This window comes from Manacus candei, unplaced genomic scaffold (assembly GCF_025592945.1).
Source record: "Manacus candei isolate 608988 ecotype Guabito, Panama unplaced genomic scaffold, ASM2559294v1 h1tg000153l, whole genome shotgun sequence".
NCBI lineage: Eukaryota > Metazoa > Chordata > Aves > Passeriformes > Pipridae > Manacus > Manacus candei.
Genome location: NW_026138201.1, coordinates 2,655,532 through 2,675,564, shown reverse-complemented (window position 1 = coordinate 2,675,564; position 20,033 = coordinate 2,655,532). Strand labels below are relative to the sequence as shown.

At 43.7% G+C, this 20,033-nt stretch overlaps 3 protein-coding genes and 1 long non-coding RNA gene across 15 annotated transcripts in view; 2 read left to right on the top strand and 2 right to left on the bottom strand.

The window, feature by feature from the left end:
• The window catches only part of ABCC9 (ATP binding cassette subfamily C member 9), a 68,998-nt gene extending 66,429 nt beyond the window's left edge, over positions 1–2,569 (bottom strand). For 6 of the 12 annotated variants that reach the window (XM_051772365.1, XM_051772369.1, XM_051772373.1 and 3 more), the window contains exon 1: positions 2,410–2,559. The gene's annotated coding sequence lies outside the window, so the exon portion shown is untranslated. Of the gene's footprint in view, positions 1–2,409 lie in introns of all 12 variants that reach the window. The other 6 variants (XM_051772366.1, XM_051772371.1, XM_051772374.1 and 3 more) reach the window with 3 other exon arrangements.
• The window catches only part of SPX (spexin hormone), a 288,585-nt gene that overhangs the window by 205,721 nt on the left and 62,831 nt on the right, over positions 1–20,033 (top strand). The window lies entirely within an intron of this gene.
• On the top strand, positions 11,278–17,000 carry TMEM52B (transmembrane protein 52B). The gene is made up of 5 exons (XM_051772519.1): positions 11,278–12,218; positions 12,799–12,842; positions 13,541–13,579; positions 14,560–14,726; positions 15,158–17,000. Exons 1-5 carry the CDS (start codon positions 12,165–12,167, stop codon positions 15,406–15,408), a joined length of 555 nt encoding a protein of 184 aa, XP_051628479.1. The 5' UTR covers positions 11,278–12,164; the 3' UTR covers positions 15,409–17,000.
• LOC127463273 (uncharacterized) lies at positions 16,529–19,837 on the bottom strand. Its single transcript, XR_007900717.1, has 4 exons — positions 19,722–19,837; positions 19,428–19,575; positions 17,201–17,297; positions 16,529–16,639 (listed from the first exon to the last, which is right to left on the bottom strand). It is a non-coding gene; the product is annotated as an uncharacterized LOC127463273 (long non-coding RNA).

The following is a 20,033-nucleotide window of genomic DNA, read 5'->3' as shown; positions in this document are numbered from 1 at the left end:
AAGTATACCAGGTTTAATCTGTCATTTCAGTCAGGGAAAATGCAGTAATGTGATAAAGATCATCTGATAACAAGTATGTGCTACCTGAGGGTACCAGCTACATTCCTCACTTGGGGTGCCAAGTACCAGGTAAGTTTTTGTTTTAACACTTGTAGGCTGGCAGGCCTTTGCCCTTTACAGTTATTGACAAATTACTCGCTTTAACTCCTGTCTTTATTAACCCTGCAACTCATCAGAAATTCTCAGAGGTGGTTTTTCTTCCTCCCTTTGAAAATGGCCTTTGCTGAAGAGTCACATATGAGCTAAAGCCACCAGCAAAACCTCACAGAGGGGAGGGAATGGAAAGAACAATCAGGAGAATGGGCTCATGTGGGTGCCAGTGGAAGGCAATTCTCAGCCCTCCTTTACATCATTTGGGACTCTGATTCCCTCTTGGTTTACTTTAATGAGGATGTGAACTATCTGAACAGCACTTCACCCTGCAATGAAATGGCTAAAAAACCTTGTGTCCTTTAAGCATTTAAGTTTTTATGCTAAAATCCCCACCACTGGCAAGTTGAGACTTCCTGGTTTTGGGTGAAGGTGTACAGACATAAGATAACAAAGAGAAAACAGCAAAAAAAGTGATTCACTGTGAAGAAGACAGAGGTTTTGGGAAGAAAAAAAATAGGTCAAAGTAGTAAACATGAAAATGACATAACACTGAACCTAAACACTCACAAATATCATATCAACAAGCACAAATGGGGATTCTCAGGGCACTAAGCCAGTCCATGAGATATATTTTCCACAAGCAACTGTGAGGAAGACAGTGGAAAAACGGTAGATAATCTGAATTTCCATAAAAGTTATGAGAACATCCTCACCAAGTACAAAACTATAAGAATTCTAGTGAAAGACATTTTAACTACCTTAAGGGTCTTTTAAAGTGGACTTAAAAATCTTCAGATTCAAGAGTTTCATCTTACCTGGATTATACCTCTGTTCGTCATGCTCTGCAAGATACTTATGACTATAGAGAAAAGAGTATAAATACACTCCTCAGGTGGAGCTTCCTTGGGGGAATAAAAATATTTTGAAAAACATTTATTGCAGTAGTTCTGTTGCCCATATTTAAAAAAAATATACGGATTGATAGCTGCACTTGCTAATTAAAAGAGATCAGTTTACAGAGCATACTTGTGTCTCAGTTCAGATCGAATTTCATTTTGGTCTTACATCTGATATGCATTATATGCCTGTATATGCACATATATATAAATGTCTATATAGAGAGACAGACATGTGTATGCATATAGGTGCAGGATTGAGAAAATACTTCCAGTTATAGAAAAGTTCTTGTCTTCTGAATAAATCAGTCATTACAAAAGCAAGAATTTTTCTTTCCTTCTTTAATTTCACGGAGTGAATTTCAACTAAGGACGAATTATGAATTTGTAAGTTTGAATAGACACAACGGAAGGCCTAACTCTGAGGTTTGCCACAGATTTTAGGTGAGTGCTCTGAATCCTTTTTCCTTCTGGGTTGAAACCTTCTAGTTTGTCCTTCTTACCCTCCTAAAAGCACTGGACCTAGCCCAGTCTATGTGATCTACAGTCCGTGCATCCTTTGCAAAGAGTTCTGCCGAGGCAGCGGCAAAAAGCGCCGCCCCTTTAAAACCTGTTTAATAAAAAATGATCCTATACAAAATCCCATTTCCTTTTTATTCCTATTTAAGCTGTGACCACCCATTCTAGACAGACCCCTCTTCCTTGCTGAGCACTGTCCCAGTTACCCTGGGCCCTACAGTGATGAATTACCTCTGGTGCCTGTCAGCGTTCGCATCGCTCGCTGCCGTAACCAGCAGCCTGATCCAAACGTTGCTGAAGTCAATGCAAAGAATCTCATTGACTTCGGGAGGATTTTTGGATCAGGCTCCAAACACAGAGAAAATCACAGCAGCAGCGGTGCTAAACAGGCTGTTGGCACTGCAAAGCCTCTCACACAAACATCTGCAGTGGTCTCACAGGTCTAACACATCGCTTTTTTTTCTCTTTTTTGGTAAGTTTCTCCACACAGTGCCATTCCCAACACCAGCGTGCTACTCTGCCCCGCTGCTCTAAAACCTTCCACTTCACATGCCAAGACAGGACAGCTTAAAAAAAAAAAAAAAAAACAAACATAACCCTGTGAACAGCAGCAAAAAAAAAAAACATCAGCAGGAGGAGACAGTAAAGGCTGAGAACGCCTGCGAATGAAAAAGGAAAAGGAAAAAGAGATTGGAGTTGTAATCCCAGGAAAGAACGAGGAGCAGCCCTGTCCCAGAGATATAAAGGGAAGGAGGAGGAGGTGGTTAGTGGGAGATAATGGGGGAGGGTCATCGCATGCCCCGGTTGGTTGCTGAATGTTAGAACAAACTCTGCAGCTTACCTTTGGCAACACAAACCCCAAATCCCAACCCAAACTGTCACTCGGCTGTGCTATGTGATCAATATCATCCCGATGGCAGGATTTTCCTCCACTTAGTGAAGCCGCTCCAAGCCCTGGAGCGGATTATTTTTAGGCTGGTGATGGGAAGATCAGCTGCTGCCTCCTATCGAGTTTCCAAAGTGCACAAACTCTTCTTGTCTTTCTCAGACGCTGAAGGGGGCAGGAAACTGGGAAGAGACAGGCAAGCAAAAAGCACCGATTTTTCGCCTCCTGAAGCTGCAGTCCCCCGGGATTTCTTCTGCTTGCTTTTATTTTCATTTTTGCCCTCTCTGGAGCAGTAAGATTCCAAGAGGCTGCGTTGCAGCACATGGACTATTAGCAGATGGCTACTCTGAAGTAACTGATTTAAACAAGGTAGTCTAACTTCTGGCAGGCTTGCAGAGACTCAGCTTTGGATTTCTTTTGAATTAAGCTTGGATAATTGGAATTCGACAACGTAATTTTGCATGTCTTCCACCATATTGAGCAAAAAAGCCTACTCAGATATTTTAGTTGCTTTTTTTACTTACCTAAATCCCTCCAGCTGTTCTGCTTAAAAGACAGACCAAATCTCACTTTTTGATCACACGGATCTGCTTCTTTTGAAACAGCCTTTTTAAAACTTGAAATGAAATTCCAAACTAATTTGATTGCTCATACCAAGAATACGGTTTTCAATACAATAGCCCTTTTTCACATGGGATATTTTTAGCTGAAAAGTACATGGTGTATGTTCATTTAGTGAGAAAGAAGTCCTGAGAGGGTCTGCACGCAGCCAGTTGGTTTGTTTGCTCGTTTTTATTTCAGTGCCATCAAAGGTGAACCGAGATTCATATTTTTCCATCATGGCTTGAGCCCTAAAACTCAAAACACAAATTGCAAAGGTCTGGGGCTTGTAGTGCCTCACAGGACACATGGCAGCTCTTGGAATCGTGGAACATCCTGAGTTGGAAGGGATTGCAAGGATCATCAAGTCCAATTCCTTGGACTTGTCATTAGGTACTAGAGCTGGAGGCCCTTGGGACAGAATTTCCTTAAACCTTGCAGGACCCAGGGGTTGCATCCACATCACTAAAGAGCAAATGATTTGCAATGGATTGAGGGGAAAGACTTTTCCATGCCAGGAGAGGGGTTACAGTGAGCTCTGGGCTGAGGATGGGGTTGGATGGCTGAGGCCAAACACTGCAGGACATCAAAATCTTGGCAAATCCAGATTGCTCCTTTTTCTCTGATGTTTCTTACCCGACTGTTGTAGGGATGAGAAATCAGAAACCTCAGAACTAGAGAAAATGAGCATCTTTTGTTATCTCCCTTTCATTTGAAGCATCAACACAGCATTACACTGAGACAGTCCTCAACAGTCCTCCACAGGGCTTGAAAACTTTTATTGCATTTACTCTCCCCCCATCTTTTATTTCTTTCCTTTTTCATGTATTAAAGTTCAGTGCTTCAGAAAAAAAAAGATTGTTGATTGCAAGCTTCCAAGTTCTGCTATGTATCTATGTCTTGTTACACAAGATTTAATAAAAAAAAATCTTTAAACCACCTAATCATCATCTGAAATAGCATTGTCATGTGATATTTTTGAAAATACATATAATGAGTAATATTTGTAATCACAATTTTCTTTATCAAAACATGGAAATTTAGTTAATTTCTGTCTATTAAACTTCATCATTTAATTCAGTTCTGCCATTTCCACAAAATTGTCTAAACAGGAAGGGAAAAAAAAAAAAAAAAGAAGGCAAAGTGAATGTGGAACCAACTAGCACGTTTCATTTTGCTGTTTCTAAGTGAAGCACTTTCATTCCTCTACGTGACAAGCTAAAATGTTTTGAAATGCTTTTTTTTAAAGGATTAAGAAAAATGAAAAGCTCTTGAATGTCAGAACACTCTCAGCTCTGATCTGAAAGGGTATTTTGCATCAGGGCTTTTCGATTTGCCAGGGATGGGGGGAGGGAAGCCGGGGGGGAAGGAGAGTGAGGGGAAAAAAAGGTAATTACGGGAATTCGAAATGTCTTAGGGTATGTTTGGACCTTTAAGCGAGCGGGAACAACCACAGGCCGATCCTCAGGTACAACACGCCGCCAGTTTTCCCACGTCAGACTCCAGCAGACGAGAATTCTGGCACCGACCGACATCTCCCCGAGAAGGAGAGGGAAGGGATGCGGGGAGGGACGTGCGGAAGGACGCGCCAAGGGATGGGAGGAGGGATGCGAGGAGGATGCGGGAGGGATGCGGGGAGGAATGGCGGGTGGGGTGCAGGGAAGGATGCGGGGAAGGATGAGGGGAAGGATGAGGGGAAGGATGCGGGGAAGGATGAGGGGAAGGATGCGGGGAAGGATGAGGGGAAGGATGAGGGGAAGGATGTGGGGAAGGATGAGGGGAAGGATGAGGGGAAGGATGCGGGGAAGGATGAGGGGAAGGATGAGGGGAAGGATGAGGGGAAGGATGCGGGGAAGGATGAGGGGAAGGATGCGGGGAAGGATGAGGGGAAGGATGAGGGGAAGGATGAGGGGAAGGATGCGGGGAAGGATGAGGGGAAGGATGCGGGGAAGGATGAGGGGAAGGATGAGGGGAAGGATGTGGGGAAGGATGCAGGGAAGGGTGTGGGGAAGGATGCGGGGAAGGATGCAGGGAAGGATGCAGGGAAGGATGCGGGGAAGGATGCGGGGAAGGATGCAGGGAAGGATGCAGGGAAGGGTGTGGGGAAGGATGCGGGGAAGGATGCAGGGAAGGATGCAGGGAAGGATGCTCCACCCCTCCGCCGCCCCTGCCCGTCCCCGCGGGGTACTCACCGGCGGCCGGGGGGGTCCCTCCGTGGGCTGCTGACCCCGGAGAAAGGGGAATATGTGACCATGGCTGACGGGCAGCTTAAAGACAGAAGCTGCTTCACCTGATGGCCTCGTGGAGGGAGGGGGGATTCAAAGAATTCTAAGCAGATCTCAATGAAAACGCCGAATTTTGGCCCCACGAAATCCACACAGATTTCCATGCTGAGGCAGGCTTCCAGCAGCCTGGCCAGCCAGTCCCAAAGGAACCAAAATGGTGAAGGAATAGTGTCAGTGGGAAAAGCTTTTCATGAATTAGGGTTTTCACAAATTCCTCACCGATGAGAGGAAAATCACCTAAGAGCTGCTGCAGTCTGGATTAATCTGTCACAGGTCCTGGCTGAGCAGTCTCCAGCTGGATTGTCCTGGTTTATTTAACCCACTAACCAGGAGGGGAAAGGTGGCTGCACTCTGGGCAGTGTTATCCCGACAGGCTGCTCTGGTTCCAGCTGACAACAGCTTGCTCTGCCATTTTCCATGCTGTGGACCAACCCATAGGTCTCCCTCTGCGTGTTCTTTATGGCACTCCAAGGTGAGCAATGAAGGCACTGGATCATAAGGAGCTCCCACTTACTACCCAAACTCAGGGAGCTGCTTGCAGGCTCCAAATCTTTCCCATTTCTTAGGGGAAGAGCTGAAATCACCATCATTTCACAGGTGATTTTGTTTGAACTGTGGATACTAAAGCAGCTGTTTCAGAGAAAACATGGATGTTGTGCTGAGAAAGTGGGGACAAATTCCTTGACTAATATAGTTATACCAGATCTTTATGCTAATATAGCAATATAAACAAATATTCAGAGTAAATTATGTAAATTATGGACTGTCAAGTCTTTATTTTGCTTCCAAATTTGTCACTGTGACAGAATCCCCACAGAGCTGTGTCAGTTCTCGTGCCATCATATAAAAAGATCAGACTGACACAACTTCAAGATTCTTTTACTTACACTTACAATCCTACATATAAAAGGAAGGTTTGCTGTATTTGTTTTAATTACACATTGCTCGTTGTTTCCAAAAAAATAATAATGGATCTACCAAGAAAATTATAATGAAGTAGCAAAGACTTAATTTTCTATTTTCAAGTTTTTTAATGTAATGGAAAACGCAGCCAGGTCTTTGAATAACTTCTCTGTCCCTTTTAAGTATTTATTGTGATTAGGCATGGAGGGGGGAAGCAATAGAATCTCAGTATTATTTGAAATATTTTCCACAGCTTCTTTAAAAGTTATTACTCCTGGTTTCTATGGGGAAAAGTGTTGTGGAAAATATATACAGCAAAATTTCAACAGAGCAACCTGAGCAGTTCTAAGGACTCTATATGGAGAACGACAAGAAAATCCCAGACCTCAGAGATCATCACTATAAAAGGTGAACAAAGCCACAGGACTTGAGCAGGGATTTACAAACCCTCTGATCTTTGAGGGACAACTGCACACCAGAGGCACCACAGTTTGCCTTGGTAGCTCCTAATCTTGGCCAAGCCCACGTGCAAAGTTAGATCCTGCACAAAACAGAACTTTTCAGACCTCTAGTTTTATTTGGTCTGCTTGACAAAGGTTGTTTTATTAAGAAAAAAAATTAAAAATCAACCCTATCGACAAGCAAATACATATAGTTTGGATTGCATTCTTTTTTTTGCTTCAAAAACCCTACAAAACCTGAGAGCTGTTCTTTTAATACTGAAGGGCTTTTCAAGGCTGTCAAGAATAATGCAAGATCTCCACATCTCCAAGTGCAGAGGAGTTGCATCCTAAAAACCATTATGTAAACTTTTTGTATTATAATTTAAATTCTACCAAACCCACAAATCCAGTCGTATTATAGATTACAATGATATTGTGGATTTTGTGTGTGTGTGTGTCTGTGTGTGAGAAACTGGGAAAAAAGGTTGTCTTTTTGTTGTGCTATATTGAATTTTTGTCCTCTGGGCTGTCACTGGATAATTCAGACTATTATTGTGTGTTGCCCAGCTAACCCAGCAGTTAGATTTTAATTCTCTGCAAACAAGGCAGAACTAAAGTAGGATTAGGTTCGTTTTCTCCCATTCAACTCAACCAGGTATCTACATTTCTTAGTCTCAATTACAAATTTTGGCTTTTAGATACATAGTAGCCACAAATAAAAAGTTTAGGTGTCTAATTTCAGTGTGAATGCCTGGAAGGGGAGTTAGATACTAAACAGAGAACTCGCCTCACCCAGGATTAAATAGCAGATATTTGATTTCTTATGTCTCTGCTGGTTGGCCAGACTCCCTATATGGCCTTTGGAGAGAAAAATACATTTTCAGAGGATTATTCTTTTCATCCTAAAGTGGATATATAAGATAGTGGGAACTAATTCCCCCCTGGGTATGACTCTCTCACCCCATGGAGAATGAGAGTGTCTACATAGTTGTCATAGTCTTAAGTAATTCACATATGTAGAATTATGGAAGTGAACTCCTGCTGCTCCACATGCTATGTTTGGAAGTGAACTTAAATCACTGGAGCACTTCTGAAAATTTTAAGTGTATCTTTTTATTTTCTTTGAGGTATGAAAATAAATTTTCAGCCTGATATATTTTTTCTTGTACCTACGTTCTTGTGTACAGCAAGAGAATATACTAAAAGGACAATAATCACGACAAGTATCTTGTGGAAATCATCCCCACCATTTTTACTCGGCCTGGCAGAACCCACACAGTCCTTCTCCCACATCCTTTGCCATCTCTGATTGTAATTCCAGAGCTTGTCATACTTGAGCCCTGCTGCATTCCATGCTTGGGAAAATGTACAGCATAAGGGAAAACAAATCATCAAAACTATAAGAAACCTCTTTTATATGAGACTATTAAATTAATTTGCCTACAGTAACCCTGAAATCTGACATCTGTTGTATACAAAGACAGCCTGCTAGTTTGTTTGTTTTTATTGTCCTAGTTACAGGGATAGTAGGGGAAGCTCAGAACTATGTGAATGTGACCAAACTGTGTATTCTACACACTCCATGTCATGTTTTGGTGGACTGTACTGGCAGCTGAGTGAGCTTGACTGGGAAAAAATGGCAAAAACACCCCATTGTGACTGGCCCAGTGTATCCTTGGCAAGGATTACCTCAGGAGCAGGAATTTCAAAGACCCAGAAGGGAATTTTGGGAGAGCTGCTGTGGAGACAGGGGAACTTAGAGAGCTGAATACCTTCCCTGGTCTCTCAGAGGACCCTTCTGCTGCGGGGCTGTTGAGGGTTGAAGAACCCTTGGGAAGGAAATCACCCTGTCCCAGTGTTGGGGTTGGAGATGGTAGGGTGCACAGGGGAGGTAATGGCCAGCAGCAGCTTTCTCTCTTGGCTCCTTTTCTTCAGGATAAATCTCTGGACATATTCAACTTTGGAGACTGCATACAAATTGTGGAGCTGGGCTCCTGTAAATTATGGCAGCCCATTGATTTTGGCAAGGCAATGGCCTGTCCCACCTCCATCCCAGCCCAGCTCTGAAGCAGTGCTGGCTGTGCAGATGATGGTCAGCTGCTGGGAGGGAAAAGACAGCTAAAGTTTTCTATCCTGTGTGGGATCCCCTTGTGTGGGAGCAGTCACTTTTGCAGGCTGCATGCAAACTTTGGAAGGAAAGCACCCAGAGGCGGTATTGGTGGTGCAGACGATAAAATACCGGGGGAAGGTAAAGGCTGTGATGGCAATTCAAGGAGTGTGAGTTCAGTGTGGAGCTTTCTCGGCTGGCACTGAGATTTTTGCTGGATATTTTCAGTTTAGCTACAGGATCTCTATGAGCGTGAAAGAATGGGCTGGTACACATAGTTGGAAAGGAAAGCTCTGAGTGCACAATCCAGCTGATATCCTTTGCTGTGAGTGTGAAACCCACCGAGTGTTTCCTCTCCCGTCACGTTTTGCGCCAGGACGAAAAGCTTTCCTTGCCTTTTACCTTCCACTGCCGCATTTCAGCAGCTCCACCAGATGGCGTGGTGTGCTTCCAAAAAAGAAATTATCTGTACCTACAAAACTTGACCACCGCCTCCAAAATTAAAGACTCCCAGGGATTTCTCCCACACCTCTGCTTTACCTCCACGGGACACCACCGGCACTAGGGGTGGGTTCTTTACTTCCACAGGAAAGGTACTGTTATCCTCTTTCTGGAGCCAACATCCAAGGCTGGAAAAGCACCTCCAAAATTGAATATGTCTGGGGATTGCTCCCTGAGAAGAGGTGCTGGGACAGAACGCTGTTGCTGGCCTTTGATGACGCTGGCTTTGAAGGAAAGGGAAAAGCTTTGTGTCACAGCAAGCAAGTTGTGCTCATTACCTCCTCTCCACAATTACAGAGCTGCAGTTCCCACTTTTAGGGAAAAAAAGCACAGCCTGGAAACCTATATAACAGAAAGATACACACTGAACATATATGCTAAAAAATTACTTTCTAGGTGGTCACATCCGTGAAGACACAGACTCACCTGAGGAGACAGAACTGGGTGGAAACAGAGGACACACCTCATTTCCTTCCCTGCCATGTTGAAAGATAAACTCTCATCAGAATTTGTTGATTTACCATTATTCCTGTGGGTTTCTTTCCCCCTTCCAAGCACAGCTGATTTCCTAATTTCTTGCAGCATATTTGAGAAATTTGCATGCAGCTCGTTCTTCATCACATTGAGGTCTCTTAAGTCGCATCCTGTTGTCCTTTGTGTGGAAAGAAAAAGAAGGAAGGGGTGTAGGGAAGAGGAAATTACACTAATTTTGGATTAAGTCTAAACAATTCCTTGAAGTTTTTCAGCAACATGGGGCTGTGTCCCCTGGCTCTATTAAACAGTGATTAATATTCAGTAAATTCAGCCAGAAGTGCTGCTCGGTGTCTCAAGGGGCACGGGAGGATTGAAGGAAAAATGAAGTGAGAAACACACTGATCCCAGGCACAGTCACATGTGATAATCACTGCCTTTTAGCAAGAAGGGCAAGCACAGTATTAACAGCAATGCCACAGAAACTGAAAAAGAGTAATCAGTGTTTCAGTAAGAGTGAATTATGATATGCTTTTGGAGGGGTCACTGTTTCATGTCACACTGCTGCTTTTTCTTTAGAAATTTATCACTTTATCTGGTGTTTCTCCTGTTGGATCCTGCTGGAATTTGAAATTATCGGTTAAAATTAAGTGATAATCTACTGATTATCATGCTGATAAGAAAATTATCACACTGATAATAAAAAGTCCCAGAAAAAATTGGTAAATTGCACTTCTTTTCTACATTGAACCCCACCAGTTTCAAAAACCATACATAGAGGAAAGGCTATTTTACAATTTTGCTGGGTCTTTTCTTCTAAGACTTCTACAACACACAAAAGATTTTAGGGAAAAGAGACAAAAAGAATATTGGCCAAATCCCGTAGAAATACAAAGCCAATAGGTCATGTTTCTTTCTTTCTTACTTCTCCATTGGGACCCAGAAACCTTCTTCCAGCAGAGTAGGATGGATGGAGGGATGGATAGATAGATAAACTAATGCTAAGGCATGTTTATACTGCACCACTAACTTTTATAATTAGAGAATGGTAAATAGTTTTTAGCCTGCCTTGGGAGAATTCATTACGTTCATGAATCCATTGGTTCTGCTCTGCAACTCTAAAATCATCAACTCTAAAATGCAGGCTAATGATTCACCAGCTTAATGTGAATGGACTGTGGTTCCAACATGGGGCAACAAGTTTCCATAGTTGCTCTCCTGCCTTTAACCAACATTTATGCACCAGTCTCAGGTGGTTTCCAAGAAGAAATAGTAACACATTACTACAGAGCATTTTTTTTTTCTGTCTCAGCTATTCAAAAGAGAGAGATTAGGTGAACACAATTATGTGCATGTAATAATAACCCTCTGAATGGCCATGAGCACTAACAGAGATTTTAAGCAGCTCTACAAGACAGAGAAAATTAATGGGTCATTGAATGGAACCTGCTGACATAATCAGCTGCAGGACAAACAGTATCTAGGATAGGAGGATCAACATGTATTCCCTGTGATGGAAGGTGTTTGGGGGGGGCTTGGATGGCCATGCAGGAATTTTGGGTGAGGGACCTGGGAGTGAAAACTCTCAGCTGCAGGACTGACACAGCAGGAGGCTACCAGGTAAGAGGGATGGTGGCAGAGCCTTAAAATGGGAGGTAGAAGAGGTGCTGAATATATATATATATTTATATATATAAATATATATGTATGCATATATATATACATATATACATATATATATACACACGTATACTTGTAACTTCATATATATATATATATAATGCTATATATATTTATTATATTGCAAATTCTTTCACTTCAAAGTCAGTAGATTGGATCCACACAGGTAGGACAATGTGAGTGCCAGGACAGAAAAGGTACTGGAGGAGGGAGAGGAATCTGAACTCCAATTAAAAAGGTCAATAACACGACCTTCAACCCACTCCCCTGAGGGTAGGGGCGGGGAGAGAAATAATTGGGAATGAACAAACTCAGAGACCCTTTATGCTCCTAGAAGGGAAGGGTCAGGTCTGCAGAGATCTCACGATGCCCTTCACTGAACTAGTTCAACATCTAAAGTCAGAACTTGTAGCTACTGCTCTTCTGATCTGACTGGAAGGCTTTAGAAACCCCTTCAAAACAGGGAGAGGAACAGGCCAACAAAAAGACACAGGCAGAAACGACCAGGAATTGCCAGTGACAAAGAGGGAAAGAGAAGAAGCAAAATCCTCAAGGACAGAGGACAGAAAGGGGTAGGGTAGGAAGAAGAGACTGGATTCAACACACAACACGGAACCTGCTCCTTCTCCTGGTCACTGGGCTGGTGAGGATGAACTGAAACTAGGAAGGACAAAAAGACTTTGAGCAGCCTGAGACACCAAGAGGTCACAGAATCACCTCATGGGAATGCACAGCTCAGACATGATCTGCTTTGTTTTGGGATGTTCTTTATGGGTAAGTCACAGCTCACATTCCTCTTTGTGGGGTCTGGAGTTACCTTGGAAAGATGGAGGGCCATTAGCACAAAAATTTTCCCTGATGTTTGAAAGGACTGCATATATAAAAGGCATGGAAGATAATATTTGCTGCTATTCCAGGGAGGGTAACACAGAGCTCAGGGCACCTGAAAGAACGAGAAAGGTAAGAGTGCTGGAGGGACAGAGCAGAATTCATGTCAGTAAATTACATGAACCAGGGTATTTAAAGGTTCTTAATATTGGAGCATGGAGAAGGATCATGAGCTTGTGGTAGAGAAAGGGAAAGTTGTGGTGAGGATGAAGGTAAGAGAGGGTTTGTGCTGGGAACAGTACTAAACAGGATTTTACTGACTACAGGAAGTTCAGATATGAAACAATGCAGTTGGTACCACAGTAACTTCAGATCTGCAGCAGAATACAGGATGGAAACAATGGAAGAGGCATAGCACGACATAGGAGATTCAGACTGGTAATGGTCCAGGTAACAGAGATAAAAGTTGCAAATGCCAAAGATTTAATTCACTTAGCTGTGTCTTTTCTTGTTTTATCCTTTGTAGTTCCCCCAAGTAAGAGGTGAGGAAGGCTGCCTCAACGCTGAATTGTAAGTATTTGTCAAAATTGCTGGTTTTTTTGAGAAAACAAAGAAGGACAAAGGCAGTAGTGGACATCAGTGTTATGACTTGATGGTTGACATTTTCCAGAAAAGCTTATTTAATTGTGAGTATTAAATACTCATGTAAAATTTCCACTGCTTTGAATGTGGTGTATTAATCACTATTTTTATTGATCAACATACTGATCATATGGTAACATTCCTGCTGCCTATTTGCACAACTGCAATAGTTAAGAGCTTTCTGGTGCAATTTCAACTGACTGAGATTATGAATTTGGAATTGAACTTTCCTTGAAAAAAAATGCTTTGAAGTATACTGCTTTGGGGAATATCACTATCAGGGATGTCCTTTGTAAGAATGACAGAATAATTATATACTGACAAAAAAGACAAAACAAATATGAATGCAGGTCTCTAAGGTTTGCAAATGGAATTGGGCAGGCATAAATATCCGGAGAGCAATAAAGAGACAAAGCCAAACAGAAGGGAAACCCACCTACAGGGAGATTGATGAGGTTGAACAACTGTATCCTCCCCAAAGCACAGTGAGTTTCTCATCACTGTGCCACCTGGGAGCTGGACAATAAGGGAGGAGCATGAGGGGAGATGGAAGAAGGTGCCACAGGGATCTTCCCATTTATTTGGTATTCTGTGGATAACCATCTTTTGTACCTTCTTCTCTTCAGCTGTGCAGGCACAGAGTGGGACCGTTTGTGGTATATCTGGTAAGATAACATACTTTTACACTAATATCTGCACCTCTAGACAGTTCCAGTAGCAAAGAGTGGGATTAAATATGACCTGCTCAACTGTGATGCCACTCCCCACTTCCCCTTGGGATGCTCTAATACTCTACAGTAGCCAGGCAACCCCTTAGTTATCCCATCATCTTTAGCAAATGTTGACTTACCATCCTCCTTTTTTATTCCACATATTAATTTAGGTGTATGAACACCATTAATAAAGCATTTATGGCAAAATATGCCTTTTAAAAGACCCATTATTTAAGTCATTTCAGTCTAATTCCTTAGTAATTCTCACCGGGATGAGATTAAAAAGGACAGTAGTTGTTGAACATCTAGAAGGCTGCATTAATATATATAATATATAATATGTATTTATCATTAATAATTAATAACAATCTATTGGTTTTTTTATATATATATATATAATATTTTTTAAAGAGAAAGAGAGAGAGCATAGCCAGAAGATTGTGAGATCCAATTTTTCCTCCCTGCTTTTCACTCATGACCAGTCCAGTTTTGGTCCCCCAGTAAAAAAGAGATGCTGACAAACTGAAACAAGCCCACTGGAGAGCCAGTAATAAGGACCAGGTTTCTTCAGCCTGGAGGAGGCCAAAAGTACAACCTAATTTTAGTTTTCCACTACCTAAGGGGGATCTTAAGACATAGAGACTTCTCAGAGGTGCTCACCAGAAGCACCTGCGGCGGCTGGCCAGGCTGCATACAGGAAAATTCTGATTAGACAGAAGGAAAAATGCTTCCCCTGAGGCTGGTGCAGCACTTGAACAGGTGCCTGGAGGGGATGAGGGATCTGCATCCCTGGGGAATGTCCAAACTCTGCTGGACAAGGCTGCAGATGTTTAGCTTTGAGGTCCAGCCACGCTTTCAGCGGTGGGAGATGTTAGGAGGTGTCCTCCAAACAAAACCTTTCTGTCCTAATTCTGTGTGCCCTCCCTTTGCAGGGTGGTGGTGGTGATTGGTGGGCTCCTGCTCCTGTGTGGCGTGGTGTCTGTCTGTGTGAGGTGCTGTTTTCAGTGCCATCAGACAGGGGACGAGTCGGGGCCGCAGCCCTACGAGGTCACCGTCATCGCCTTCGACCACGACAGCACCCTCCAGAGCACCATCACCTGTGAGTTGGCTTTGAGGGGTGCTGGGGACTTCAACACACCACAAGGGAGGGGCTGCACTCTGAAAAGCCCAGATTGTGACACTCCAAGGCTGACAGAGGGAAGTTCACAGCAGGATGGAGGGAAAGCAGCACCTGTACATCCCACAAATTGAGGTGCTCACTCCTCGTAGCAAATGCAGCCAGACGGAGAATCAGCCCTGAGACACGTTTGGGTGGAATTAGGGCAGCTTCAGGTCTCAGTGGCATTTCAAGAGAGAGTAACTGTGGGATGTTATTGATGGGGTTTCACACACACTCCTTTTAGGGAAGGCTGAAGGGGCAGGAAAACACTCAGGCTGTAAGGGGAGAAAAGCCTGTGCCCTGCAGATGCACTCCCCAATCACATGATGCTTTCAGGATGAGGCAAACAGCTTTTGTCTCCTCCCTTCCAGCTCTCCACTCGGTGTTTGGGCCTGCTGCCAGGAGGATATTAGCAGTGGCACACTCCCACAGTGCTGCCCAGGGAACACCACCCCTGTCGGGGTCGGACACTCCCCCGCTGTACGAAGAAGCCCTGCACATGAGCAGATTCACCGTGGCCAGGGCGGGCCAGAAAGTGCCAGACCTGGATCCCGTGCCAGAGGAAAAGCTGCAGATACCTGCTGAGGGCAAGGATGCCCGGCCAGCCCTCCCAGGACAATAGTGTCTGGGTTTAACTCATGGCAAATAATATGGAACACTTACATGCAGAGACTAATTCATCTGGGCAGGGTTAGGAATCTCAGATTAACTTCCTTAGTTTAACAGGAAAGGGGGGGGGGGGGGGAAACTAAAATTCAAAATATTTTCAGAGCTATGGTAGTTTGATGCCTCTTTCTGTCACCTCCGTGAGATGGTTGGCCACTGGCATTCTCCAAGTCCATTTATTAACACACAACACCAGCAGCAGAGCTGGCACAAATAAGCAGGCAGCAGGATCAAGGTGCTGAGCCATTTTGCAGGCCAGTGACCTGCAGGGTGATGGCAGGGGCGTCTCATTCCTCCTGCCTCCAGCCTGAGTTTCCTCAGGATGGCAGAGAGGATTTCAAAACAGACGAAACTGAAACCAAACCAAACCAAACAAACAAAAACCACACCAAAGCAAAAAAAGACATGTGAGAAGGTCTATTAAGACCCAAAAATAACACCAAACTTCTGGAAAGTGCCAAACATTTATAGTCATTTTTAAAACAAACAAACAATCTGCATGTAAACAAAAGACAGCATATATACAGGCAGTCTGTGCAGTATGTACCCTAAATGTCCTCCAGGATACACAGAATGAAGACAGCCTGGTTCTGAATAGGATATATAGCAATTCTGAAATAGTAGCCTCTTATATCTGAATTAAAAAATATTATATAGGTGCCAACAGATCAAAGAAGGGGAGGAGCAGGAACACTGCCCCTGCAATAAAACTCAATCATCTTTTAATTGCATTCATATTGTACCATTTATTAATTCCTACTGTTGCTGTCAAAACCAGACCACTTTAAGTAAGACCATTTGAAGCCTTTAAGCCATTTCCCATATAGAATAATTTGTGAGTCTCTCCTGATTGATACAAATATGCTGAACCATCCAGAAATGTTGATCAAACTGGATGAACATGGGTATGGACCACCTGTAAAATGTTTTCTTGGGTTAGGCAGTCAGGAGAAGGTGAGTGTTGAATTACATCAGTGTTGTCTCTGCCCCAGGTTCTGCACTTGAAAACATTAAAGCAGAGGGACATCAAATATCAAATGATAAGCAGCCATGAATTTATTGATGTACATGTTAATGTTGATATGAATGCCCAGGACACAGATATCACATCTTTCTGAAACACCTGCATGGCCCTTCTTACTGAAGTACCCAAATTCTCACTGTCCCTAATATGCTGGTCTTCTTTCCTGTGAAGTACAGAAAATATGGTTATTTTGCAGATAAGGAGAAAAAGGACATTGTTGGACGAGGTCCAACAAGGACAGGGTCCCACATGTTTTTAGGGACTTAACTGCTGTTGAGATCAACCACAGAAAATTTTAGAGAAGGTTGCGAAGATCACTTCAGGGATAGAATAAAGCTGAACTGAACAACCCAAACATCTTTGATGATGTCCCAGACCTTGCCCAGTCACAGGAATTTTGTGTCTGAGGGTCTTGATCTCTGAGGTTATAAACTTCTTCCTGAATTGTCTGGTCATTGCCCAACTGTATCATCAGTGAGTGATAAAGTGGAATGGAAAAAATAAAGAAGTGATATATAAGTTTATGTCCCTTCTGCTGTACAGCATGCTTGAATCATAGAATCATAGAATGGTTTGGGTTAGAGGGGACCTTAAATATTGAGTTTCAACCCCCTGCCATGGGCAGGGACACCTTCCACTAGATCTGGTTGCTCAGAGCCCCGTCCAACCTGGCCTTGAAATAATAATAGCAACTGTTTGTGGAACATCTTGTCGAGTGACCCACTTTATCAGCTGCTCTCTGAAGTCCTGTTCAGCCATGACGTGTCCCCCAGGCTGCAGAACATTTCCTGGAAGGCTCTTGTTTACTCCCCGGGGAAATCCTGAAGCAAGCAGAGACATTTGAGTCTGCTGAACGTGCGTCAAGTACTACCGAGCCCAGAAGACTTCCTGGAAGTCTTCACAGTCTTTCCAGGGGGAACGGACTGTTCCTACTCCACCTCCTGCCTGCGAAGCCCCAGCTGTGCAGGCATTTAACACACGGTGGCAGCCCCGCTCCACAGGGCAGCAATCCTGCCTGGCAACACAGAAATGCTCCATTTTCAACAATTTCAGCAATTTTTTCCCTAATACGTGCAGTGATAAGGGACGTTTTTAAATTATTAGTTTTCCTCTCCTCTACTATCTTAAATATTTTAACTTCTATGAGATTTTTTTCTTCTGTGAATTTTTCTGATTGTCTTTAAATCACAGAATATTCTGAGTTGGAAGGGACCCACATGGATCATTGAGTCCAGCTCTTAAGTGAATGGTCCATGTGGGGATCAAATGTGATTTTGGTGGTTTTAGCACTGTGTTCTAACAAACTGAGCTCCCTCCTTCAGTTTTGGGGGAAAAGTTACAGGTCAGTTGTACCCAGACCTGATTTCAGCTGTTTTACCTGCTGATTTCCATGTCTAACTCTCCAGTCCCTTCCCATCTGCTCATATCCTTCTTTGCTTGTCTCACTCGTGGTTTTCAGGTGCTATGCTGGTACCTTGAAGGGGTTTTTTACTGGCAAGACATCTGAAGTATTTGAAGTGACAATAATGATAGATATAACTTCACTTGCTCAGGGGTTGTTTCCTACTAAACTGACTTCAGGCGAGCCCATAAGACCCAATAAAACACCAGATTACAACAAACAAACAAAAAGTAGAAGCAGACTACTCTATTTAAACATAGAAGGTTGTGTAAGAAAGCAAAGACCAGGCACAAGTGACTGGAGACACTTCGCTCTTGTTGGCAGATCTGTTGCAATTCAAAGTTCTCTCCTCTGAAATAATCCAAAAACGAGGACAGAGTCAAAAAAGATCATGTGTTTTGTGAAAAGGCAGGATTTTGCTGTCATTTGCTGCTTTTCATCATGCCACAAGGTATGTTCCTTAATCTCCTCGTGACACCATTTGTATGAGTTTAAGCCACTTGAGCTGAGGCTGGGCTATACAACAAGTTTGGGAGGAACGAGTGGCTTTTTTTGTGAAAAATAAGAAACTGTAGAAAAATAGAGCAGTGAGGCAGCATAGACAACACAGAGTCCTTTTCTGGAGGAAAGGAAAACATACACACAATTAGACATTGTTTGGTGGCAGTGACTAATCCTGTGCCCTCATCCAAGACCAATGTGCCCCGACTGGCTCTGAAGTCACCAGACCAGTCGTGAGGGGTAAGGGAGAGACGCCAGGCAGGGATGGACGTCAGGCAGAACAGATTCACAAGTGCTTCCAGGTACACCATGCGTAGTTTAATCCCCATTTGGAGTACAAAGTAGAAGTGTCCTGACAAAGAGAGGCTTTGATATGCTGAATCCACAACAAAGGCTTAAAAAAAGATAAAGCCAGCCTGTGGAGGCACAAATGGAGTAAGGTATCCCACGGGAGGTACTAATGAAAGAAATATCCAGGGGAGTCCAGACCTACAATTAGCTGAACAGCATTGTTGAGCAGGAGCGCTGTGTGGTACAGCACAGGCTGCAAACCCTGCCCCCAGGTTCTGTGCAAATATTTTTATCTCCTGCTTCTATGGCTACAGCACTGGCAGCGCTTGGGAAATCCCTGTCAGAATGTCCCTCTGCGTGAGCTGCAGACACAGCAGTACAGTACGTGCTCAGAGCGGGTCTGGCGCTCTGGGTTAAGAAAAACTACATTGTTTTGATAGCCTGTGGGTTGTGCCAACCCCATTTCCAGTTCCTCCCTCTAGCACACGGATCCATAACATGGGGTTTGTCACATGCCCAGGGGATGACACTCTAATAACTCCAAGTCAGATGTTTAGCTGTTTGTCACTGCTCCTGCGTGTCATCTTCCTGCCTGCTGTTTTTCCAGTGATGTTGTTGTTATTATTGAAGCTGGAGGAGAGATCTGGGAACTTGACGCCTGCTGAAGTGGGGAAGCAGGAGGGGCAAGTCCGGTGGCTGCACATCCAGAGCTGCATCATCAGGGCAGGAAGACAACAGCAAGATTTGTGAATCTCACCTCACGTGGGATTTGTTGGGAGAAGTCACTTAGCAAACCACTCACAGGCCATGTCTTTCCATCAGGACAGGGAGGAACTCTGAAGCTTCTCCCTGGTTTGTCATCAACAATTCAAACCAAACAAGGCTCAGCTGCCTTGTGTGCAGTCCTGGGGATGGAAACAACCATGTACGGCACAAAGGGAGTTCGAGGTCAGTCTGTTAAAATTGCAGGGACATGTTGGTGGCCTGGGTGAAACAGGCCAGAAAAGTTCCTCTCTTTTGCCCTTGAGGACAAACCTACATCACCACAGACCTCCAATACACTTTGCTGTGCTGCCAGCAGTTAGGAAGCAAGGAGGTCAAACACAGGAATCATGGAAAGGTGCAATGCCACAGAACCAGAATTTTCCACTGGTCAGAACCCTGGAATTCCTTCCTTCTTAGGCTATTCCTGTTGGACTGCACAAAAACAGCCCCTTCTGATGGATCCTCTGACACCACCTGGCAACTGTGGGGAAATGGCCACGTGTCCTGGGACAGACACGGGCAGTGGGGACATCTCCCAGTGATGTCACAGCGGCAAAGGGGTACCTCCTAGTGACGTCACAGCACTCAGCAGTGCAGC

Bases quoted from the DNA above. Each gene is read 5' to 3' on its own strand.
- TMEM52B (XM_051772519.1), top strand. From the start codon at position 12,165: ATGGGAATGCACAGCTCAGACATGATCTGCTTTGTTTTGGGATGTTCT. The intron at 12,843-13,540 runs GTAAGTATTTGT...TCTTCTCTTCAG, and splicing joins GGCTGCCTCAACGCTGAATT to CTGTGCAGGCACAGAGTGGG. The intron at 13,580-14,559 runs GTAAGATAACAT...CTCCCTTTGCAG, and splicing joins GACCGTTTGTGGTATATCTG to GGTGGTGGTGGTGATTGGTG.